Source organism: Eleutherodactylus coqui, chromosome 1 (genome assembly GCF_035609145.1).
Source record: "Eleutherodactylus coqui strain aEleCoq1 chromosome 1, aEleCoq1.hap1, whole genome shotgun sequence".
Lineage (NCBI taxonomy): Eukaryota > Metazoa > Chordata > Amphibia > Anura > Eleutherodactylidae > Eleutherodactylus > Eleutherodactylus coqui.
In genome coordinates, this window is record NC_089837.1 from 482,503,415 (window position 1) to 482,525,366 (window position 21,952).

General features: G+C 44.7%; 1 protein-coding gene across 2 annotated transcripts in view; it reads right to left on the minus strand.

The window, feature by feature from the left end:
- Positions 1-5,882: 5,882 nt before the first annotated feature.
- The window catches only part of CCDC65 (coiled-coil domain containing 65), a 54,221-nt gene continuing 38,151 nt past the window's right edge, over positions 5,883-21,952 (minus strand). For both annotated transcript variants that reach the window (XM_066585750.1, XM_066585741.1), the window contains exons 7-9: positions 16,008-16,226; positions 9,842-9,994; positions 5,883-6,343 (exon numbers count right to left, since the gene is read on the minus strand). In XM_066585750.1, the coding sequence (XP_066441847.1) occupies positions 6,026-6,343; positions 9,842-9,994; positions 16,008-16,226 (690 nt within the window). In that variant the 3' untranslated portion in view covers positions 5,883-6,025. The remainder of the gene's footprint in view (positions 6,344-9,841; positions 9,995-16,007; positions 16,227-21,952) is intronic.

Genomic DNA, 21,952 nt, shown 5'->3' on the forward strand with positions numbered 1-21,952 from the left:
GGTCCTCATTTGTTTTTGCCCAGAAAACTCCTTTAATGGCAATTCATGGGAGAGCAGCTATAGGCCATCTTCCGAGAAAATTGATGACTGTCTTGTAAAAAAAACTGATTTCATTAAGTCTACCCTTTTCTATTATTGTACAGACATACATTCTGGTAGATTGTAAGGAAAGGAGGCAGCCCTAGGGTATACCTTGCTAAACAAACAATTACCAAGAAAATTGCCAGAGGCAAGAGAATAGCCTAATGGTTATACCCTCCCAAACACAAAATAATAAATTGTATACTTTATTAACATATATGCGCTCAAAAAAGGGAGGGCGTGTGTTATATAAATTTTTCAGATTAGGTTTAGGGATGGCTCCACCATACAATATATGTTTATAGATATCTAGGCAGTCCCTTTGTGGCTTAATAGAGACTTCTCTGACTGCGAAAAGTCACACCATCTACCAAATGTTGTGTCTGTATACTAGAGACCGCTCTGACATTGCTAATCTCTATCATAGCTGTGTTCAATGCACAACTGGCATAGCAGTTTACTGGATAGCACAGCAGCTCATATGCTATATGAATATACAGATAAATCTGATATTTACAGCCTATGTCACAACTGTGATTAAAGGCCCATTTAGACACAACAATTATCGCTCAAAAGCCATCTTTTAAGTGATAATTGTGTGTAAACGCGTGGCCATCGTCCACTGTTTGTGGGCTATTAGTTTATCAGTGATTTCTAGCAAGCTAGAAATCACCAATGACTCTTATCAGCACCGCACGCCGATTTGCTCAGCAGGCGGCCCTGATAGTATTCTTTCAGCTGGTATCCTGCTGGCAGTTCTCAGCGGGACACCAGCTAAAAGCTCCAAGCACAATGCAGCTGTTTGCATATACAAAACAGCTGCTTTGTTCTCGGCGCTATCGTGGCAGTATCCCGCTCCACCTGCAATAACTCTTAAGTAGCCAATTAGCTACATAGAGTTATGCAAAGATGATTGCTTAAAACTGTCACTCAAACTGTCGTTCCATGTAAATGGGCCTTAAGACATACTTAGCATAGTAATGTACTGAATCCTATATTTCGGCTGCTTCTTATAGCACCTCTAACAACTAGCAGGGTACTAGGGGTTTATATTTTGGCTGCTTCTTATAGCATCTCTATTAACTAACACCCTGTGCGTCCCATGCCTGCAGTTATGTTATTTTCCTGAGTACTGCATGCCATGTGAATAGGATAGTGGCTATAAATGACTGTTCTTTCAGCTTACCTAGGAAACGCATGATCTGGCTGCTTGCATAGTACCTCTATTAACTCACACTTTTGTATCATGCCCGTTCAGCTCACCTAGCTAACATGCACTTAGTTACTCTATGGACATACTCCAGCTCTAGTTCAGCCACCTAGTCCTTTATTTTAATGCGTTCTGGTAGCACTACACTACTTACTACTGCACTGGAAAAACACAACCGTGTGAAGCAACATAATAAAATGCAGGTTTTAGAGGGGTTTCATCCTGTTGTTTTTCAAAGAAGCAGGTTTGCAAAATACTTGGCGAACGGAGCAATGATAGAGTGCTTGGAAGTTTACTTTGACTTTATGACAGTATTCAGTCCTTTGGGGTAGGTTTGTCTATCAGCATGGCACATCTTGACTTGGCAATCGTTGTCCACTCTTCCTTGCAGAAGTGCTCCAAATCTGCCAGATTGCGAGGGCATCTCATGTGTAGCGCCCTCTTCAAGTTAGCTCACAGATTTTAAATGGGATTCTGGTCTGGCCTTTTGCTTGGCCATTCCAAACCTTTGATCAGGCTTCTGGCGCAGCCATTGTTTTGTTGATTTGGAAGTCTGCTTTGGGTTGTTGTGCTGAAAGGTGAAATTCATCTTCACCTTTTTAGAAGAGGCCTGAAGGTTTGGTGCCAAAATAAACATATTTGTAACCGTTCATAATTCCCCCAGTTCCGGCAGGACAAAAACAGCCCCAACACATAATGCTGCCTTCACCATCTTCACTGTGGGTACGGTGGTCTTTTGGGGATGCGCAGTGATAGCTTTACACCAAACATGCCTTTTGAAATTATGGCCAAATAGTTCCCCCTTGGTCTCATCAGACCGTAAAACGTTCTTCCACAAACATAGCTGGGGTTGGATTTTTTTCTTTGTTAGAAAAGGCTTTGCTTCTTGCCCTCCTACCCCACAGCCCAGACATATGAAGAATACGGGAGCTGGTTGTCACATGCACTACACAACCAGTACTTGTAGAAACTCCTGCAGCGTCTTTAATGTTGCTGTCGGCCTCTTGGCAGCCTCCTGAACTAAATTTCTTCTGGTCTTTTCATCAATTTCTGAGGGACGTCCAGTTCTTGGTGATGTCACTGTTGTGTCAAATTTAATCCACTTCTTGATGACGTCTTCACTGTGTCCCATGGTAAATGTAATGTCTTAGAAATGTTTTGTTCCCCTTCACCTGACTGATACCTCTCAACAATCAGACCCCTTTGGTGTGTTGTAAACTCTTTAGGCCTCTTTGCTGCGAGAAAATCGCATCTTTCTTCCTGCGATTTTTAAGCGATATTGCTGCTTTATTGTGAAATAATCTCACATCGCGGCCTGCTTGTGATAAAATTGAACGTTTTTTTTTTTTAATCGCAAAAGTGAATAGGACTTTCTAATGTTAACAGCGCATCGCACAAAAATCGCATTCATGTGAGCTACCAAAAAAAAAGAGCAAAGAGCAAGCCGCGATTTTTTTTTTCCTCGCAAGATAGCATCAGAGAAAACATTACTAATGTGAAGGAACCCATTCGAAAGCATGGGTTTCACATACATGCGTTTTTCTCGCACTATCGCATCTCGGCAAAAATCGAGCAATTTTGTCACCCGTGTGAAAGCGTCCTTCAGACCAACTAAGAAAGGGTCAAGAAAATCCTACTAGAAGAGCTGATCTTTATATGGGATAAATCCCTGTAAATAACGGCAGCGGAGTGCTGACCACTATTTATCATGAGTTTACCTGTGATTGGCTAATTCTGAACACAACCACATCCCCAAAAAGAAGAGGGTGTTCACACTTATGCAACCACATTACAGATAGTCCCCCTACTTACGAAAAATGGACTTACGAACAGGCTCCTGGAATGGAACCTGTTTGTATGTCCAAAGTACATGAAGTATATCCTTTTTTTTTTTTTATTAAACGTTTTCCAAAACAAGTTTACGTTAGCATGGATGAAGAAAGGTTATCAGGAGGGGGAGTGAGGGTAGGGGGGAAGGTACGGGTGGGAGGGTAGTCGTGAACAATATTGGGTTTGATATGAGTATGCGGGTATGACGGTGGGTATGTCTTCTGGATCCGTCTCGGTTGTCCCGTAGACCAACAGGTTGTCTGTCTTGAGCCAAACATAAACTCTCGCTTTTCTGGTGCCTCTATCTGTATGAAGTCCCAACTTAGCACTATCCCACTGGATACCATTGAGGGGTTTCTCTACTAATGGGGTGGGTTGGTTCTATCCTATGTATCTCCTTTACCCTCTGCTTGCAAGTCTAGGCCTTCTTCGTCATTCTCTATAATCTTAAAGCATTTATTCGCGCATTTTCTCCTCATGTTCCCCGTTGTTTGGCCTAAAATAGTTTCGAGGCTAGGATTAAAGCAGTTAGACATATAGACATGTAACATGTAGCAGGCCCGCCATGTTCTTTAGTCACCAGTGGGGGTCCGTGACGAGGTGTAGACACAAGAGGTAGGCACATGTGGGGGGAAATCAAAGGTCTATGTGTGAGTCGTCGCTCACAAGGACTGTCTTCCGTATCTCTCCATTCTGTTTTGTTAAAGAGTACCTGTATCCAACCACTTTTTGAAGTATATACTTTTACACGGGGCGGCAGTGTATTAAGCGACTGCACAAGCGTTGACTTCATTGCTAAGGTCGTCAGCGCTTTCAAAATGAAAGTCCTTTCCCCGGCTTGCTGGCTTCTTGCCAGCTTCTCGCTCTCCACTGCCTATGGGAAGCGCTGAGCGGGAAGATGTCACACAGCTTTCGACACATGTTCTACTGAAACTTTTAACTTGCGGACAACCTTGTTTCTAAACCCAGCCTCCAGCAAACGATTGCTCTGATCGGTTCTTGTGCGCTGCGGCTCAGCCAATCAGAGCCGGCGCTTGATGAACCAATCACAGCCATTCAATGCGATGCTGTGATTGGTTCTCTAGCGCCGCTTAGCCAATCAAAGGGGTTGGAGACTGGAGACAATTTGTAGAGAAGTTTAATGGATATTGAAATGTAGGTACACAAAACAGTCTAATGATATGACTTGCTTCATATTTATTGATATGATTATTTCCATGCCATTAGAATGTGAAAATATATACAAGCAAGGGTGATTGTAAGGTGAAACAGATGATTGGTCCGTGAATTGATTTTAAGGAGGGGTAACCTGTTGTTCAGGAAGCTGTGATCAAGGAAGGAGTCTTGTCGAAGCATATCTTAAGGTGGGCATGGCCTCTAATGGTCCTTTTTTATCATGTGATTTTAGATTCCTTTTATATGGAACCGCCCTCTCTTCGTTGTTTAGGGATAACATGGTAACACCCGGTTTCTTTTAGAGTTTTATAGATGTAAAACTAAAATAAACTTTTTTTTATTGAAGTTCATTCAGTATATTTTTTACTACGGGTTTACTTCAAATTTATTGTTAGATTTTTAGGGGGGGGTTTTTCTCATTTTTTTATTTTACTAAAGTTTTATATTCTTCTAATCCTATACTTGCTATGCACTAAACACAATTATATCACCTTGCAGAAAAAAAAAAAAAAAATGGCCCAGAGTTTCTATTCAGTCAAGGGGGAATACATCCCCACTACCTGTTACACTAAGAAGGGAGAACAGATAGATACCCCATTCCTCCTGCTAAGGTGCCCCATGATAACATATGAGGCAAGCCATAAAATGATCCCACGTTGACGCCAACCGTGATAATTATGAGCCTTAAATTCATGAGTTCACCGCCATTGCGGAATCCAGTTTGGGATGGCAGGCCTCAAGAGAAACATACATTTTCAGGTCTATTTCTGCTGAGGATGGCCAAGACTAATTTATTTGCGCAGCAATTTATTGTCCACCCCCCCCCCCACCACCCCCGTCACCATTTGCTAAAACCCTGAAGTGGTCCATCATAGAGGCAATGGAGATAAAGACATTTTCAGGCTTTGCGCTGCATGTGAGGCAAGTAAGGCCTCATGTCCACGGGGAAAATCAGGCCCACTGCGGATTCTTCATGTAGAATCCGCAGCGGGTCCCTCCTGCCCCGCGGACATGAGGCCTAAAAATCTGAATAAACTCACCTGCTGCGGGTGATGCGGATCTTCCTTTCTTCGCGGCCGGATCTTCTTTCTTCGGGCCGGCGGATGTGCTCGGTACGCCAGCGGCGTGCCGTGTGCATGCGACGGGCAGATGCGCCGGGCCGAAGAAAGAAGATCCGGCCGCGAAAAAGGGAAGATCCGCATCGTCCAGGGCAGGTGAGTTTAATTCAGGCGCGGGTCTCCCGCGGACCCGGATGGCTTCCATAGGCTTCAATAGAAGCCTGCGGGAGACCCGCACGAAAATGGAGCATGTCCATTTTTTTTCCGCACGCGGATCCGCGCCTGACGGGAAAAATGACATCCGCAGGTATTTAACTACCTGAGGGTGTCCAACGCATCCCTAAGGGGCGCGGATCCGCGTGCGGGAGAAACGCTGCGGATTTTAAATTAGAATTATGCCGTGGGCATGATGCCTAAAGAAGCCAAATCAGTGGTTGATCTTTTTAGTCCCAAGTTTGCCCAAGTTTACATCCTTAGCCAGGAAGAGAAATGCCCAGAAGACGCCATTAGAAAGTACAAATACGAAGAGATTTTCATTGTCTTTATTTCCCGCAGTTTTCACAGCTTTACGCACGTTATGAATCACACAATCTTAAAAGTGAACAAGTTTATAGATTATCTTCTCTTCCAGTCCCCCCAATACAGAATTAATCGTAGAGCGTAAGGCTCGTTAAAGTGTACGGCTGACCACATGAGCGGCTTCGATGATATTGTAGACAGGACGCTGAACCCTCTTGTCAGTAACGGGGACTTGGGGAGCGTTGTTCTGTGGCAGGTTGCTACGGTTGTTGAGAATTAGCAGCGGGTTCTGTTGGGTGAGGACCTCATCGCTTACAGAGATGCCATCCAGGTACTGCTTCAGCAAAATGCGCAGATTCTGGTTATCCTGGGAAAGGAGGCCTTTCTCGCGATCGAGGGCCCAGCGTTCAAGGAGAACTTTGTTGTACCGTTTCCAAAATTGGTTCAGTGCAGTGTAGTCCAGCATCAGCTAAAGGAGAAATCAAAGCATTTTTTGTATAAAGCTGAAACATAACTAAATGGGCCAAGTAAAAATGCCTTTCTGCCTCCGGAACACTCAATTCTGCTGATTACATTATGTGTTCACTGGTCTTATTGATATCATTAAACCTGTAGCTTTATTACTAGCATGCTTAAAAGGGTTGGCAGAGTTAGGAAAGGGTCCCCTGTTGTGTAAAATAAGAAAGGCGCTAATACTCGCCTCTCCCCGCTAGTCCCCCACCGGTGGCTCCAGTCTTTGCTGTGTTGTTTACAGGCTGCCTAGGACGTCCCATAAACCTGAAGCAGCAGCCAATGACAGATCTCAGCAATAATTGCTGAGCACTGTCATTGGCTACAACAGCTGTAGCTGACTGCAGCCTCTAAAGACTACAGCAGGAGGGAGACTGGAGCCGTCGGTGGGGGATGAGCGGGGAGAAGCGAGTATGAAGTCCTTTGTTATTTTACACCATGGGGAACCCTTTAGGATGACCTTTTATAACTCAAACAACCCCTTTAGGCTCCAAGGCCTGTGCACTGTAGCATCTGCTTATAACAGAAGCCATATAGCCTTAGCTGGATCTGTTGCATGAAATGCGCAAACAGTGCCTTATGTGCCCCATTCCTTTATAATGGGTCAGGTTTCATTGAGCGGTCAGTTGTTATCAAAAACAACTTAATTGATGCCACGGACTCTTAACGGCCTCCAGCACGGATCTGGTCAGAGCCAAAAACGATCCCCAATTCTCAGAAGGTTCTCAACTTACATCAGAATTATTTATATAGTTCTAGTTACTAAAAAGTGAGCCTATTGTTCCACAACAGCCAATACTGGTATTGTTTCAAGTCGATATACAGCATGGTTGTGATGAGATGCCAGTTGTGCATTATGGTTTGAGTACATATAGGTACAAAAAGCATTAAGGGTTCTGATATGTATAGACATTCTGCTTACATTAGCAACATGTATTCACTCATCTATATGTAAAGTCAGTGGAGCCTTTGGTCCTTAAGGTGTACCTAATGTTTCAGAATAAGCTGCCGTGTGTACATGAAGAATAACACTATTTCTGGCCATTATATGACTTGTCTCCTGCATTCATCAGTGTTTTTCCCTCTTCAGGCTTTATCTGTGATTTCCAGTTCTCTTTGAACTGCTATGCTGTCTTATAGACACTGTGCACAGAAAAAAAATCTGCAGATCTTGCTTCCTAACCTTATATGACACACACGGACATATCATCATCATAACACTAGAGAAGTACTGAGCAGTGTAGATGTGATTCCAGTAGCAGAAAAACAGTAATTACTTACAGTTAGCTGCAGGAACATTTGTGTGAGTCTTTTCTTTCTTCTTTTACCCCCAATGCTGTCAATACCCTCCTTCAATTTCTGTTCTTAGTCTTGTTATCAGTAATACCAGAGACTGGCATCACTTGACAACAGGCAGTGGATAGCACATTTTAATGACACTGTTATTAATGGAAACAAACCCCAAAATTTTCCTTTAGGAAAACAGCCTACCCTAAGACGTCCTTATTGCCCATAACAACCAATCACAGCGCAGCTTTCCCTTCTCAAGCTGCTGAGGTAAAATGAAAGCAGCGCTGTGATTGGTTGCTGTGGACAAGGACATCTTACTGTTAGACAGTTTTGCTAAATGAGGCCCAAAACGTTTTATTCTGCCGTAGTCTTTGCTAGACGGACTTGAGACAAAACGTCCGCCAACGGGGACAGGAGAGAGTTTTGTGTCCTTGATTTTCACATCTACAAATCTGTTATTAGTGGGCAACATCATTTAACAAACTTTGGTGAAGATTCCCCCTTTCCCCAGCGGCGCACAATTCGTGTTTCTGCAATTTTAAGGAAAAAGGTTGCATCTGTAAGTGAAAATCATCCAGCCGGCCGCCAGTAAGTGAGGAAATCCTCAGAAATCCACCGTCAGAGCAAGCAGAAAATTGGATGTTCCGCAGCCGGCTGTGGAAAATTCTGCGCAAATGTTTGTGATGTTATCCCTAACGATTTGTAATTGTTATCGGCCCTGAAACCAGATGACAACGTGCGCCGACGTTCTTTTGGCAAGAATATGTAGACTGTAATGGAAAGCGATGGTGTCATGGAGTGTTTAGTGATGAAGCCGCCTTCCACCATTCAGGCAACAAATGTAATATCAGAATCCGTCTACGTGGAGCATAGGCGCGACTCGCGTAAGGTGAATGTGTTTTGTGCTATAACCTGGTGATTTCGTACTCGGACGCTACAGATATGGCTTCTTCCGCAGCTGGAACAGGAAACCCCGAGTGTCCTCTCCCAACAAAACTCCCCCAACCCCGCCATTATCACAATGAAGTCAGAAGTGAGCGGCGACTACCAAACAGATGGATCGGCCGTGCCGGTGGTGATGATGGTGACCTCCTTCCTCGGCCTCCACATTCCCCGGACCTTACACCCTGTGATTAGAGTCTACAAGCCCCCCTCCCCACCCACCATACATGATCTGTGGCATCCCAGAAGCCATTGCATCATTCAGTTGTGATCCACTACAACGTGTATGATGGCAGGAACTTGTCTACAGGCTCCATGTCGCATTATACACCCCTGAGAAGGAAAACATTCTTGATGTTGTGCAACTAAACTTTTTGAGTTTCTGTTTCTAATGATATCAAACTTTTGTATCTGAGTGTCATTTGATGAGAGTTTCAAATCGGGAAGATCATTTGTAATAACACTGTAATAGGGAAGATGGAACAATACCTCTATAGCGCCACCTATTAGAAGACGACATTCCTGCAGGTCAATGTCAGACTTTTTAGACAAACCTTATGACGATGACTGGGGATTGTAAACCAAGCCAGAATATCCATACACAGACAGCTGTTTCTGGGGTTTTACCCCTCATCAGTGTGCAGTAGGTTTCTGGCTTGGCTAGTGAGAGGCCTATAGATGTGGGTCAATAGGGTTGTTTCCTAAAGGCTGGGGTCACACAGGGCGGATTTGCCGCGGTTTTGCCGCAGCAGATCCGCCCGCGGCAAAACCGCCCGCGGCCGCTAAGCCCGGGATTAGCCAGCCATGTGGACGAGGTTTCTCAGAAATCTCGTCCACACGGGACGTCTAATCCGCTGCGGTAAATCCGGTTGAAACCGCGGCTGCGGCCGCCGCAGCCGCGGTTTCAAAAGAAGCAGCATGCTCATTCTTTTTTTCATTCCGCTGCGGCCGCGCTCTCCTCTATGGGAGCGCCGGCCGCAACGGAAGAGCAAGCGGCCGGACCGCTTCAAAGCCGCCGCGGCTTAAACCGCCGCGGCTCTGCCGGCGGAGATCTCGCGGTTTTTGCTGCGGCCAAACCGCGAGATTTCCGACGGCAATCCGCCCCGTGTGACCCTAGGCTAAGAAGAAACAAAACCCTTCCCGACCCTAATAATCTTTGTTATGTACTATAAGCTTATTATTAAACATGGAAGCCTTGTAAGATGTGGGGCCCACTTAAGCTCACCTGTGCAAGCTGCTCCGAAGGCTTTTCCATGCTGGCCCTCTCAGCCTCTTCCCTCTCTGCATCACTTAAGGAAGATGGGTAGAAAGGCAACACTTTCTCTTCTTCAGTTTCTAGCTTGCGGCACATTTCTGCTAAGCGGAGGATCTGCTCTCCCTGCACAGAGGACAAACATCTTATTTCGGAGAGTTTACATAGCAAATAAGTTTAAAATGTGTTTTAGCAGTCCATGTAATTGTGCTTGATGTTACAGCCCCCGAGTTTGGTTGTGGTGATCCTTGTAACAAGTCCAGCTGTGCTGGTTCAGTCTTGTGGAGCTCAATAACCATCACATCAGTGACCATATGTACAAGTATATCTTGCACTATATATACCAACTGCAATGCGGGAATTCATTGGAATAGTGATTTGGAGCAACAAAATGTCCTTATGAGAAAACCGCACCAGCAGCTCGCAGAACGGGAGGAGTTATCATAGGGACATAGGAGTCAAGCATTGAAAAGTCAAGGTAAAAATTGAATGTGTTTTTTTCGGTAGATCTCTTTTTAGCGTGTTACTTCACAATGAAAAACGGTCGCAAGAACCTTTAAATGGATTATGTCCTATCTACTTGTGTTCTTTTTCACTGATTTAAGGGTTGTCAGGGACTATTACTACTCATCAGTAGTTCATCGTCTAGGATCCGCCGCTTGGGATCCCCAACGATCAACCAATCCCAAGTTCCTGCCTTACACGCTCCAGCAAACTGTTCAGCTGTCAGTTTGCTGGAAACAGATAGCACTGTCCATATTGCAGAGGCCTAGTTTGGTATTGCACCGAATTCAATGGTAGCTGTGGCTACAGTACCACACCTATGGACGGCGCCTTACTCTCTGACAGCTGACATCAGCTGATCAACTATCTGAGTATAGGTTATGAATAGTAGTAGTCCTTTAAAGCGGAGTTCCTCTCCTTGATACATATCACACTAAAGAGGAGCACTATACTATTCTGCAATTTTCCTTTACCATCAGCAAATTCCTTTCTCCTCTTCACATTGGATACTGATGTTCATTTGTTTTGTTATTTTGGTTAATTACTGCTTCCCCTCATTGTAAAGTACTGTGGGATATGTCACTACTATGCACATAAATGTACAAGGTGTCTCAAAAGTTTGGAAACACCCATATAGAATGAAAACTGATTGGTACACTGTGACCTAACTTTCCATACAAGCTGCGGAGGAAGGGAAACCTTTTAAGTAGAGATGAGTGAGCATACTCGTTAAGGGACAATACTCAAGCGAGTATCGTCTTTTTCGAGTACCTGCCTGCTCATCAGAAAAGATTCGGGTTCCGGCGGGGGTGAGCGGTGGGTTGCGGGAGTGAGGAGGGGGAGAAAGGGGGGGGGGGAGATCTCCCCCCCCCCCCCCCCCCCCCCCCCGTTCCCACCTGCTCTTCCCCGCCGGCACCCGAATCTTTTCTGACGAGGAGGCAGGAGGATGATACTCGCTTGAGTGTTGTCCCCTAACGAGCATGCTCGCTCATCTCTATTGTTAAGCCTTGTCACCAACATGCCGCCATCAGCTCTAATTTTTCTATTGGGAAGGTAGGTGTGTGATATGTCAAACTGACAGAGAATTTCACCAGAAAAACAACAGTGTGCTTCATTTTAACATAACTTTATTCGTTCTCATGTTAACACAGTGATTTTTCTTCATCACAGGCAACATAAATGATGGCGTTACCTCAAGCAGAATATGTTGAGATCGTCCTTATGTCAGGTGAGCCAAGCGCACGTGTCATCACCGCAAATTTTAATCACCACCACCCAATCAGACTTCCCATTACCCACAGTGCAGTTGCCAAACTTCTTTCCAGAATCTAAAAACTAAGTTCTGTTGCTGATAAAGCTGCTGATTGAGGCCAGAATGGCGGTTGCTGATGATTCATCAGTAACAGATTTGGGTTTATCAGCGACAGAACTTGTTTCCCGGAATTCAGAAAGAAGTTTGGCAACTTCACTGTGGATAATGGGATTTCTGGTTGGGTGGTGTTGATTGAAATCTGTGGTGTTGACACATGTACTTCCTTCACCTGACCTTAGGACGATCTCAATACGTTCTGCTTGATATAACACCATCATTCACGTTGTCTATAATAAAGAAAAATCACTGTGTTAACATGAGAACAAATAAAGTTATGTTAAAATAAAGCACACTGTTGTTTTTTGGCAAAATTCTCTGCCAACCGGATATATCAGACACCTACATTCCAATAGAAAAATTAGAGTTGAATTGAGGATTCAAAATGGCCGCCATGTTAGTGACATGGCCCAAGAGGTTTCCCCCGCAGCTTGTATGCAGAATTGGATTCCCGCCACCCCTTGTAGTCATTCTATATGGGTGTTTCCATACCTTTGAGACACCGTCTATTTAATGTGTTTTGCTTAAAAAAGAAACCTTCTTTTTCTTTGATGGCTGTATTTACATGTCGCTGTCTTTAGTAGCACAGTGAATGTCCTACTCATGCTAAATAAAAACACTACACGTCAGAAACTCTTAAATGACATCACTTAGGCTGGGTTCACACAGGGTGGATTTGCCGCGGAAATTCCGTGCGGAATTTCGCCACAGCAAATCCGCATGCAGCCGCTAATCCCTGGATTAGCCAGCCATGTGGACGAGATTTCTCAGAAATCTCGTCCACACGGGACGGCAAATCCGCTGCGGCTAAGCCGGCAGACGCCGCTGCTGCGGCGTGGATTTGCCGACCGCAGCATGTCTTTTTTTTTTTTTCCGCTGCGTCCACGCTCTCCTGTATGGGAGGGCCGGCCGCAGCGGAAGAGCGAGCGGCTGGGCCGCTTCAAAGCCGCCGCGGTGGTTCTCCTGGCGGAAATGTCGCGGGTTTTTGCTGCGGTCAAACCGCGACATTTACGTCGGGAATCCGCCCTGTGTGACCGTGGCCTTAAGAGCACAAGTCATCGTACACTACAGTACCGGTATTGCTAAGACACAGAGATGATGTCACCGTCCCCACTAGTGCTTCAGCAGCGGCCGGAAATGCCTACAAAACCTTATAATTGGGTCTCCATATATGAGACAGTGGTGCTGTCTGAAACATATCAGTACACATTGTATCTGAGCCTATCATCAGTAGTACATGTTGGGATTACACCTACAACAGAAGCCTCCGATACATGCCACTGCTGGGGATAGATCTATCTTGACCCTTGGCATTGCATATCCTGATCTCACATACAGCTCGTTATCATGGTGGTTTATTTACACTTTGAACTACTTTACAATGACTTTTGTTGTGCTGAGATAAGAGAACAATAGTTTTTTAATAGGTTAAGATAACTTTCTGTGTCATGGTATCACAACAGAGTTAAAATTTGAAGCATCTGTACCTGTAAGAAAAAAAAAATTATATATATATATTAGCTTACCCGTCGCGCGTTGCTGCAAAGACAGACAGAGCAGTATATGAAATAGCGACCAATCACGGCACAGCTTTCATGTAACGTTAGTAGTATAAGATATAACAACCAATCACAGCGCAGCTTTAATGTAAGCTTAGTAGTATAAGATATAACAACCAATCACAGCGCAGCTTTCATGTAACCTTAGTAGTACAAGGGCGCCTACCCACTTGTGTTGCCGATTTTTGCGCGTAAAAAACGCAGCGTTTTTTGCACGTTTTCCGCGGCGTTTTTCGCAGCCCTCCATTGACAATCATGGGTGCATTAAGAGAAAAATAAGGAGACATATGCAACTGACAGTTCCTATGTGAAAAAAACCCACGAAACGGAAAAAAAAAACCCAGATGGAGAAGAACACATTCTATACCAATTGCTCTTGAGAAAAAACGGAAAACATCGCAGGAAAAAAAAAAAATCGCCAGTGGGTAGGCGCCCTTAGATATAACAACCAATCACAGCGCAGCTTTCATGCTACCTCAGCAGTTTAGAAAGTAACAACTAATCACAGCGCAGCTTTCATGTAACCCCATTAGTATAAGTAGCAACCAATCACAATGCAGCTTTTATGTTACCTCAGCAGTATAAAAAAAATAGTAACCAATCACAGCTCAGCTTTCATTATACCTCAGCCGTATAAGAAATAGCAACCAATCACATCGCAGCATTCATGTTATCTCAGCAGTATAAGGAATAGCAACCAATCACAGCGCAGCTTTCACGGTACCTCAGCAGTATAATATATAACAACCAATCACAGCGCAGCTTTCATGTAACCTCAGCAGTATAAGGAAAAGTAACCAATCACAGCGCAGCTTTCATGTAACCTCAGTAGTATAAGGAAAAGTAACCAATCACAGCACAGCTTTCATGTTACCTCAACACTATAGGAAATAGCAACCAATCACAGCGCAGCATTCATTTTACCTCAGCATTCTCAATATCCAGCAATTGTTTTGCGACACGATAGATGCATCATTTTGTAGTTGAACACTCATCCCGTTGCTCATAATGCCTTCTTCTTTCGTGCTTGGGGTGGAAATCGAACGATCTACATCTGGGGGGCATAACTGTCGACGATGCTTGCACACGCGCACCACCTATCGTAGGATAGATGTACTATGCCAGAAACCTTCCCAGGAGTGCAATCAGCAACTTCCCAAAGTTTCATGGCGATTGGATGAATGGTGTAGTAATGCATAAAGGACAAACAGACAGACAGACACGCACACAGACTTGGGCTAACTTCACACTGGCGGTGAGTCCCGCCCCCATATCACGCTCGCCATCCATGTGAAATCCCAGAGGATGTGAGGAGTTTTCATGTCACATCACTTCGGGGATGCGGGGAACCTCCACCACGGCTGAAAGAGGTTTGTGGAGTTTTCCCTATTGTTTTCAATGGGAGGCATCGCATTGCGTGCACTGTGCACATAGTACAATGCGGCCGCTGGCCCTATTGAAAATCACGGGCGGTGGGATCCGAGAGTAGGCAGAAAAATAGAACATGCCGTGACTTGTCTCCCACATTGCATTGCAATGTCATGCGGTAAAACATCGCTCATGTGTACGACCGAATTCACAAGAATGGGATTCATATTTGGAGATCTCGCAAGGCACAAATCTTAGACACCTGTGTGAAGGCCGCCTGAAAGGAAGCCCTTTCGTCCTCATTCATTTACATGTCGCTCAATAAATACCTTTAAGGGTGTAGCCATCATAGCCGAGATGAGAACAACTCTCTACACGCCTCAGCGCAGGGGGTCGAGAGGACAGAAACAGCTAAGTGGGTTGTCTATTTTTGTAACTCTCAGAAGTTATTGTAAGTTGTGCTGTTTTCCTAACTAATTCCCAGCCACCAATCGTGTCCGTGATGAGAATACTTATTTAATCTCTGCTTCTTTACTGCCGCAGTTTTGCAGAGTTGCATTGTTCAAAATGAGGTGAAACCCCTTGTAAATTTTACTTTGTAGTTACCATATATACTAGAGTACAAGCCTAGTTTTTCAGCACATTTTTTGTGCTGAAAAAGCCCCCCTCGGCTTATACTCGAGTCAGGTAAAGGTTAAAAAAAAAAAAAAACCTCCATACTCACCTCTCAGCCGATGTATGTGTCCCCGGCGGAGATGCGGCAAGCTGCTTGAATTCCTGTGTTCTCGGCAGCAATGCGGCAAGCTGCTGGAAATCTTCCCGCTGTCATCCCCCGCTGTGATTGGATTGAGCGCCAGCCAATCACAGCCAGCATTCAATCATTCACAGCCAATCGCAAGCTGCTTTAGAATTCTCTCCGCTGTCATCTCCCTGCTCGGCTTTCAATTCCCCAGCGCTGTGAATGGATCGAGTGTCTGCTGTGATTGGCTGGCGCTCAATCCAATCACAGTGCTTACTTACAAAGCGCTGACAGAGATGACAGAGCCGAGCAGAGAGGACGGCGGGGATGACAGCGGGGAGAAGTCACGCAGGTTGCCGTACAGACCCAGACGCCAGCTTGGAGGTGAGCATGGAGGTTTTTTTTTTTAACCTAGTATATACTTGAGTATAACTAGGCTTATACTCGAGTCAACAAGTTTTCCCAGTTTTTGACTCGGCTTATACTCGGGTCGGCTAATACTCGAGTATATACGGTAATTTAGTTAATTATACCAATTCATAAATATGTAAATGTACCGACTGTATAAATATATACTTCTGTTTGTGGGTGTGGCGATACCTTCTCTATAACGCTGTTGAGTTGCTTGAGCGCAGCATTGCTCTGCACGGTCAGACTGGTGAGGCTGCTGTGCTCTGCAGCTCTTGCTTGGTTCATCCGGCTCTTCAGCTTCTGGAATTGCTTGTGCACCACTTCCTTATCCTCCCGCAGATGCCGGTTCTGCTCATCATTTTCACGTGCATGCGTTGCAATTTTGCTCCTCAACACAGTTATGGTATCCTACACGAGAAAAGGAGCGGTCAGTATGTTAATCACTCTGCTGTATCCCGGATGTGACAAGTTATTTCACCTCAGCAATAAAATGGAAGTCATTCTAATCATTTTCCAGGCTGCGTTGTTTCCTACAAGACAGAAGACCTAAGCGGATGGTTTAAGATTACAAGGGACTACTTCAAATTTATTTATCAGGCTTTGTTTAAACTGTACAAAGAATTTACAGTCTGCAAATTAAATATATTTACTTAGTTTTAGCCAAAATGTTAAATGATTTCTTTTATTAACCCCTTCCCAACCACATAATGTAAATATACGTCATTCAGTTCCAAAGCAAAGTCTGCTCCATACCTACTGAAGGCTACCTATGAAGCCCTGCTGTCTGGGAGTTATGGTGGTGCCACACACTGAGATGGGGATGTCAGGATGAGGTCGGTTAGTAGATGGCGGGAACGCCAGTAGGTCAGTTTTAGGTAGAGAGGACATAGTGTTAGAGACAGCAGACAGACAGTCGGTGATGTTTTGGAGGAAAGGTGCAGAGATGTCACGGGAAGAGGTGTATAGCTGGTCTGAAGACCATATTCCTGGACCCGGGGGCGTACCTAAGGGCTCAGGGGCCCGGGTGCAAAAGTTCAGCTCGGGGCCTCCACCCCACACTCCATACCCATACCTAGATCGTGCTGCATACATGATCTGCCCCTTGGTGTAATCTTTCCTGCACATGACTCATTTCCTGCACATGAAGGCCACTCTCACACACACCGCTTTTTACCGCTATTAGCGCCGTGTCCCGAGCGCCGTACTAACCGCAGTACAACACTCCCATAGATTTTAATGAGCTTACTCAAATCTGAGCTTGAACATGGTGTTTCTAACTCTGTGATTTTCGAGAGCTATCTGTTCTATTTTTGCGTTTTCGTGGTTTTTAACACACCTTATCACAATGATGGGGTGCATTAAAAAGCGCTGTCATATGCTGTAACCTGTGTTCAAAAACGCCGCTCGAAATTCTGGTACAAATGACACAATTTCAAGCTGCATTTTCTGAACATGTGTGAGAGCGGCGTTAGGGTGGTTCATGTTTTTGCTGTACTTTAGAACCACAATTAAGAAAAACACATTAAAAAACCTGCATGCAGTATTTTAAAACTGCGTATGTTATTAAGGAGCTGCAGACACAATTAAAAACTGCATGCGGTTTAGATGCGTTTTTAAATTGTGTGTAAAGGGTGAAATTATATACAGTAAATCCAGGGAAATGTATAACTCATACTAGAGATAGATAGATAGAATACGATACTGTTGTAGTAATGATATTTGTATGATATATATCATTTATTATCTTGTCTTGTGTCTCTTATATCAACTTAGGTATAGACATATATATATACAGTTATATCTACTCTTTTAGTAAAAGGTAGCAGTTAAACGGTTAAACGTGTTCATATACAAACTTGTTCAGAATGTCTTAGGCCCTTGCATCTTCCTCCCCCTCATGTTTCTCAAAGAGTAGTTGTACATTCTGATTGGATAAGCTTCTCATTTACTGATAACATTATATGCTTTCTCCAAACTCTTTCACTTTTGATACTTTACTAATGTGTGAATTATCATATCCTGGGACTAACCAATCCTGTATAAGCACAATAACTCTTTTTGTATACTCCTATTTTGTGATGTAACGCTTGTCCGTAAAAGCGATTGTATTCCTTTGAATAAATTAAAAGTGTACTGGCTTCATACAGAGCATTGTGTCAATCTGTTACCTTTTGTGCACAAAACTTCTCAATAACCAATTTGGAGCAAACCAATGAAATCTTCTGGAATATGATTAATTCCTATAACAATACATAGATAGATAGATAGATAGATAGATAGATAGATAGATAGATAGATAGATAGATAGATAGATAGATAGATAGATAGCTATGATGTTAGATGGATGAGATAGGAGATACATGTTGTGCTGTCAACATGAATCCCCTTGAGGTTTTGTCGCACCAGTTCGGCACGCTGGCTGCGGAGGTCGCTGAGATTAAACAGCGACAATTTGCGCTGTAGGTTCCCAGCAAGGAACCAAAAATTGAGCTACCGGACCATTTTTCTGGTGATAGGCAGAAATTCGGATCCTTTCGAGAGGCCTGTAAACTCTATTTCAGACTGCGTCCTAACTCTTCGGGGGACGACGCTCAGAGGGTGGGCATTGTAATGTCCAGACTGCAGAGGGCGGCACAGGCATGGGCGTTTTCATTACCCCTGAAGTCTGAGGCTCTGACCTCAGTGGATAACTTTTTTGCTGCTTTGGGTCTTATTTATGACGACCCCGATAAGATAGCGGTGGCTGAGGGAAATATTAGACGTTTGCGACAGAGAGATTCCACTGTCGAAGATTGTGCTAAGTTTCAACGTTGGGCAGCAGAAACCCAGTGGAATGACCCTGCTTTAAAGAGCCAGTTCCATTGTGGTCTGTCCAATGAGATCAAGGACGTACTGGTAGGACATCCAGTACCTCGCAGTCTAGATGAGGCCATGTCTCTGGCTATTAAAGTTGGGAGACGGATCAAGGAGAGGCATCAGGAACTGTCTACGGATCCCGACCTCCTACCTACAGGTATGGAAGAGCCCATGCAGCTGGGGTCTCTAGCTGGCAGGGTTAGGAGGAGAAGGACGGTACAGTTTAATGGCCGATGCTTTGTCTGTAATCGTACAGGTCATATGGCTCAGTTTTGCCCACGTCGTAATGCTCAGTCGGAAAACTAGATGGCCTGGAGGTTAGAGGGAAGGTCCCTCTAGGCCATCAGATTGCTTGGATATCCTCTTCCAGGCTGGTACTTCCCGCTGAAATTCGTTGTGGCAGTGTTGACAGTTCCATACGAGTCTTTTTGGATTGTGGAGCTAGCATTAATTTAATACATCAGGAGACTGTCAAACATTTAGGCTTAGAGATGAGTGCTTTGGATTTTCCCATCCCTGTGTCCGCCATTGATGCTGCTCCACTATCTCAGAGAAATCTGAGTTTTTGTGTACCTAATGTCCATTTAAGGATTGGGCTGTTCCACATGGAATGTATAACACTATATGTCATGGAATCCCTCCCTAAGCAAGTAGTCTTGGGGTTGCCCTGGCTGCGCTTACACAACCCAGTAGTGCACTGGGAAAAGGGGGACATTGTTAAATGGAGCCCTGGTTGTTTGTCCGGTTGCATTTCTGCTGATATAGCCTCCATTCAGGCAGAGGAGTTGCCTGAATTTATAGCTGACTTCTCTGATGTGTTTTCCCAAGAGGGGGCAGACAAATTACCACCGCACAGAAAGGGGGATTGTGCCATTGAACTTCTCCCTGACTGGAAGTTCCCCAAGAGTCGCATGTTCAACATATCGGCCCCTGAGAGACTGGCGCTCAAAGATTATATCCAGGACAGCTTGGGAAGGAATCATATACGACCATCTAATTCCCCACTAGCAGCTGTTTTCTTTTTTGTAAAGAAAAAAGATGGCGGGTTACGTCCCTGTGTTGACTTTAGGGAATTGAACAAAATCACGAAACGCAATCCATACCCTCTCCCCCTTATTCCGGATCTGTTTTCGCAGTTGAATGGCTCCAACTGGTTTTCCAAACTAGACTTGCGTGGGGCATATAATTTAATCCGGATTAAGGAGGGGGACGAGTGGAAGACTGCGTTTAATACACAAGAGGGGCATTTTGAGAGTCTGGTGATGCCTTTTGGTCTCACTAATGCCCCTGCGGTATTCCAGTCCTTGATAAATGAGGTTCTCTCTCAGTTTGTGGGCAGATTTGTACTAGTATACTTGGATGATATTTTGATCTTCTCTCTGGATTTTGAGTCCCATGTTTCTCATGTTCGCTAGGTCCTCCAAGCTTTGCGTGAGAATTATTTGTTTGCCAAAAGAGAAAAGTGTGTGTTTGCTGTACAAGAGATCACATTTTTGAGGCATATAACTACCCACGAAGAGTTCAAGATGGATCCTGAGAGGGTCCGAGCGGTGCAGGATTGGGTCCTACCAGAAAATGTGAAAGCCTTACAAAGGTTCTTGGGGTTCGCCAACTATTACCGTAGATTCATTAGGAATTTTTCGGTGATAGTTAAACCTCTTGCTGATATGACTAAGAAGGGGTGCTTCCCTACAAAATGGTCGATGGAATCTATGCAGTCATTTAAGAGATTGAAGAGGGGTTTTGCTACTGCTCCGGTTCTGGTGCAGCCAGATTCTTCCAGGCCCTTTATTGTTGAGGTCGATGCTTCAGAGGTGGGGGCTGGAGCAGTTCTATCTCAGGGAACAGAGACATTGCAAGATCTCCACCCGTGTGCATTCTTCTCCCGTAAATTTTTGTCTTTGGAGAGAAATTATGACATTGGGGACAGGGAATTGTTGGCGATTAAATGGTTATTTGAAGAGTGGCATCATTTTCTAGAGGGGGCGCGACACAAAGTAACGGTTTTCACGGATCACAAAAACCTCATATATCTGGAATCTGCCAAGAGACTTAACTCCAGACAGGCACGCTGGTCGCTTTTCTTTTCCCGTTTCAATTTTTTTGTTACATATCGTCCAGGCTGGAAGAATGTGAAGGCCGATGCTCTTTCCAGAAGTTTTCTTCCAGTAGTTTCTGAGGAACCTCCTGCCCCTATCCTGTCTGAAGGGGTGGTGGTGTCGGCAGTGTCATTAGAGTTAGAGGAGCAAGTCCGTAAAGCACAAAATTTGGCCCCGTCAAAGCTTCCGGTTGGGAAGCTTTTTGTTCCTGTTCATCTAAGGTTACAGGTGCTGGCCGAGATTCACAGTTCGGTGTTGGCCGGGCATCCGGGGATTAATAATACCCGTAAGTTACTCTCTAGAACATATTGGTGGCCGTCATTACGACGGGATACGTTCAGTTTTGTTTCGTCATGTGAAGTGTGTGCCAGAACCAAGTCATCCCGCAGTCGGACAGCCGGTATGTTATTACCGCTGCCGATTCCTAAGAGACCATGGATGCATTTGTCCATGGACTTCATTACGGATTTACCACCTTCCGATGGCAACACTGTTGTGTGGGTGGTAGTGGACCGGTTTAGTAAAATGTGCCATTTTGTGGCACTCCCCGGTTTACCTAATGCCAAGACGTTGGCAAGTTTGTTCATTGCCACATCGTTAGACTACATGGTTATATGGAATATAGTCTCCGATCGCGGCGTACAATTTGTTTCTAGCTTTTGGCGAATAGTCTGCTCTTGTTTGGGTGTCCAGCTTTCATTTTCCTCGGTATACCATCCGGAGACCAATGGGCAGACTGAGAGGTGTAATCAGAACCTGGAGCAGTGTTTACGTTGTTATGCCTCGGAAAATCAGGAGGACTGGTCGAAGTTCTTACCACTAGCCGAGTTTGCTCTTAACAATAGACCACTGGAGGCTACGGGGACTTCACCGTTCTTCTGTAACTACGGATTTCACCCATGTTTTGGCCCCCTTTCCAAGAGGGTTTCGGAGGTACCAGGAGCAAATGAGTTTTATTCCGATATTGAGTCCGGGTGGGCGGAGGTCCAGAAAAATTTACAGTGATCCGTTCGGCGCACCAAGCGAGTTGCAGACAGTCACCACTCTGAGGGGGCGGGATTCTGTGTTGGAGACTTGGTGTGGTTGTCTACCAGAAATATAAAGCTCAAAACAACCATCCGCTAAACTGGACCCGCGATTTATCGGTCCGTTTAAAATAATTGAGAAGATTAACGCGGT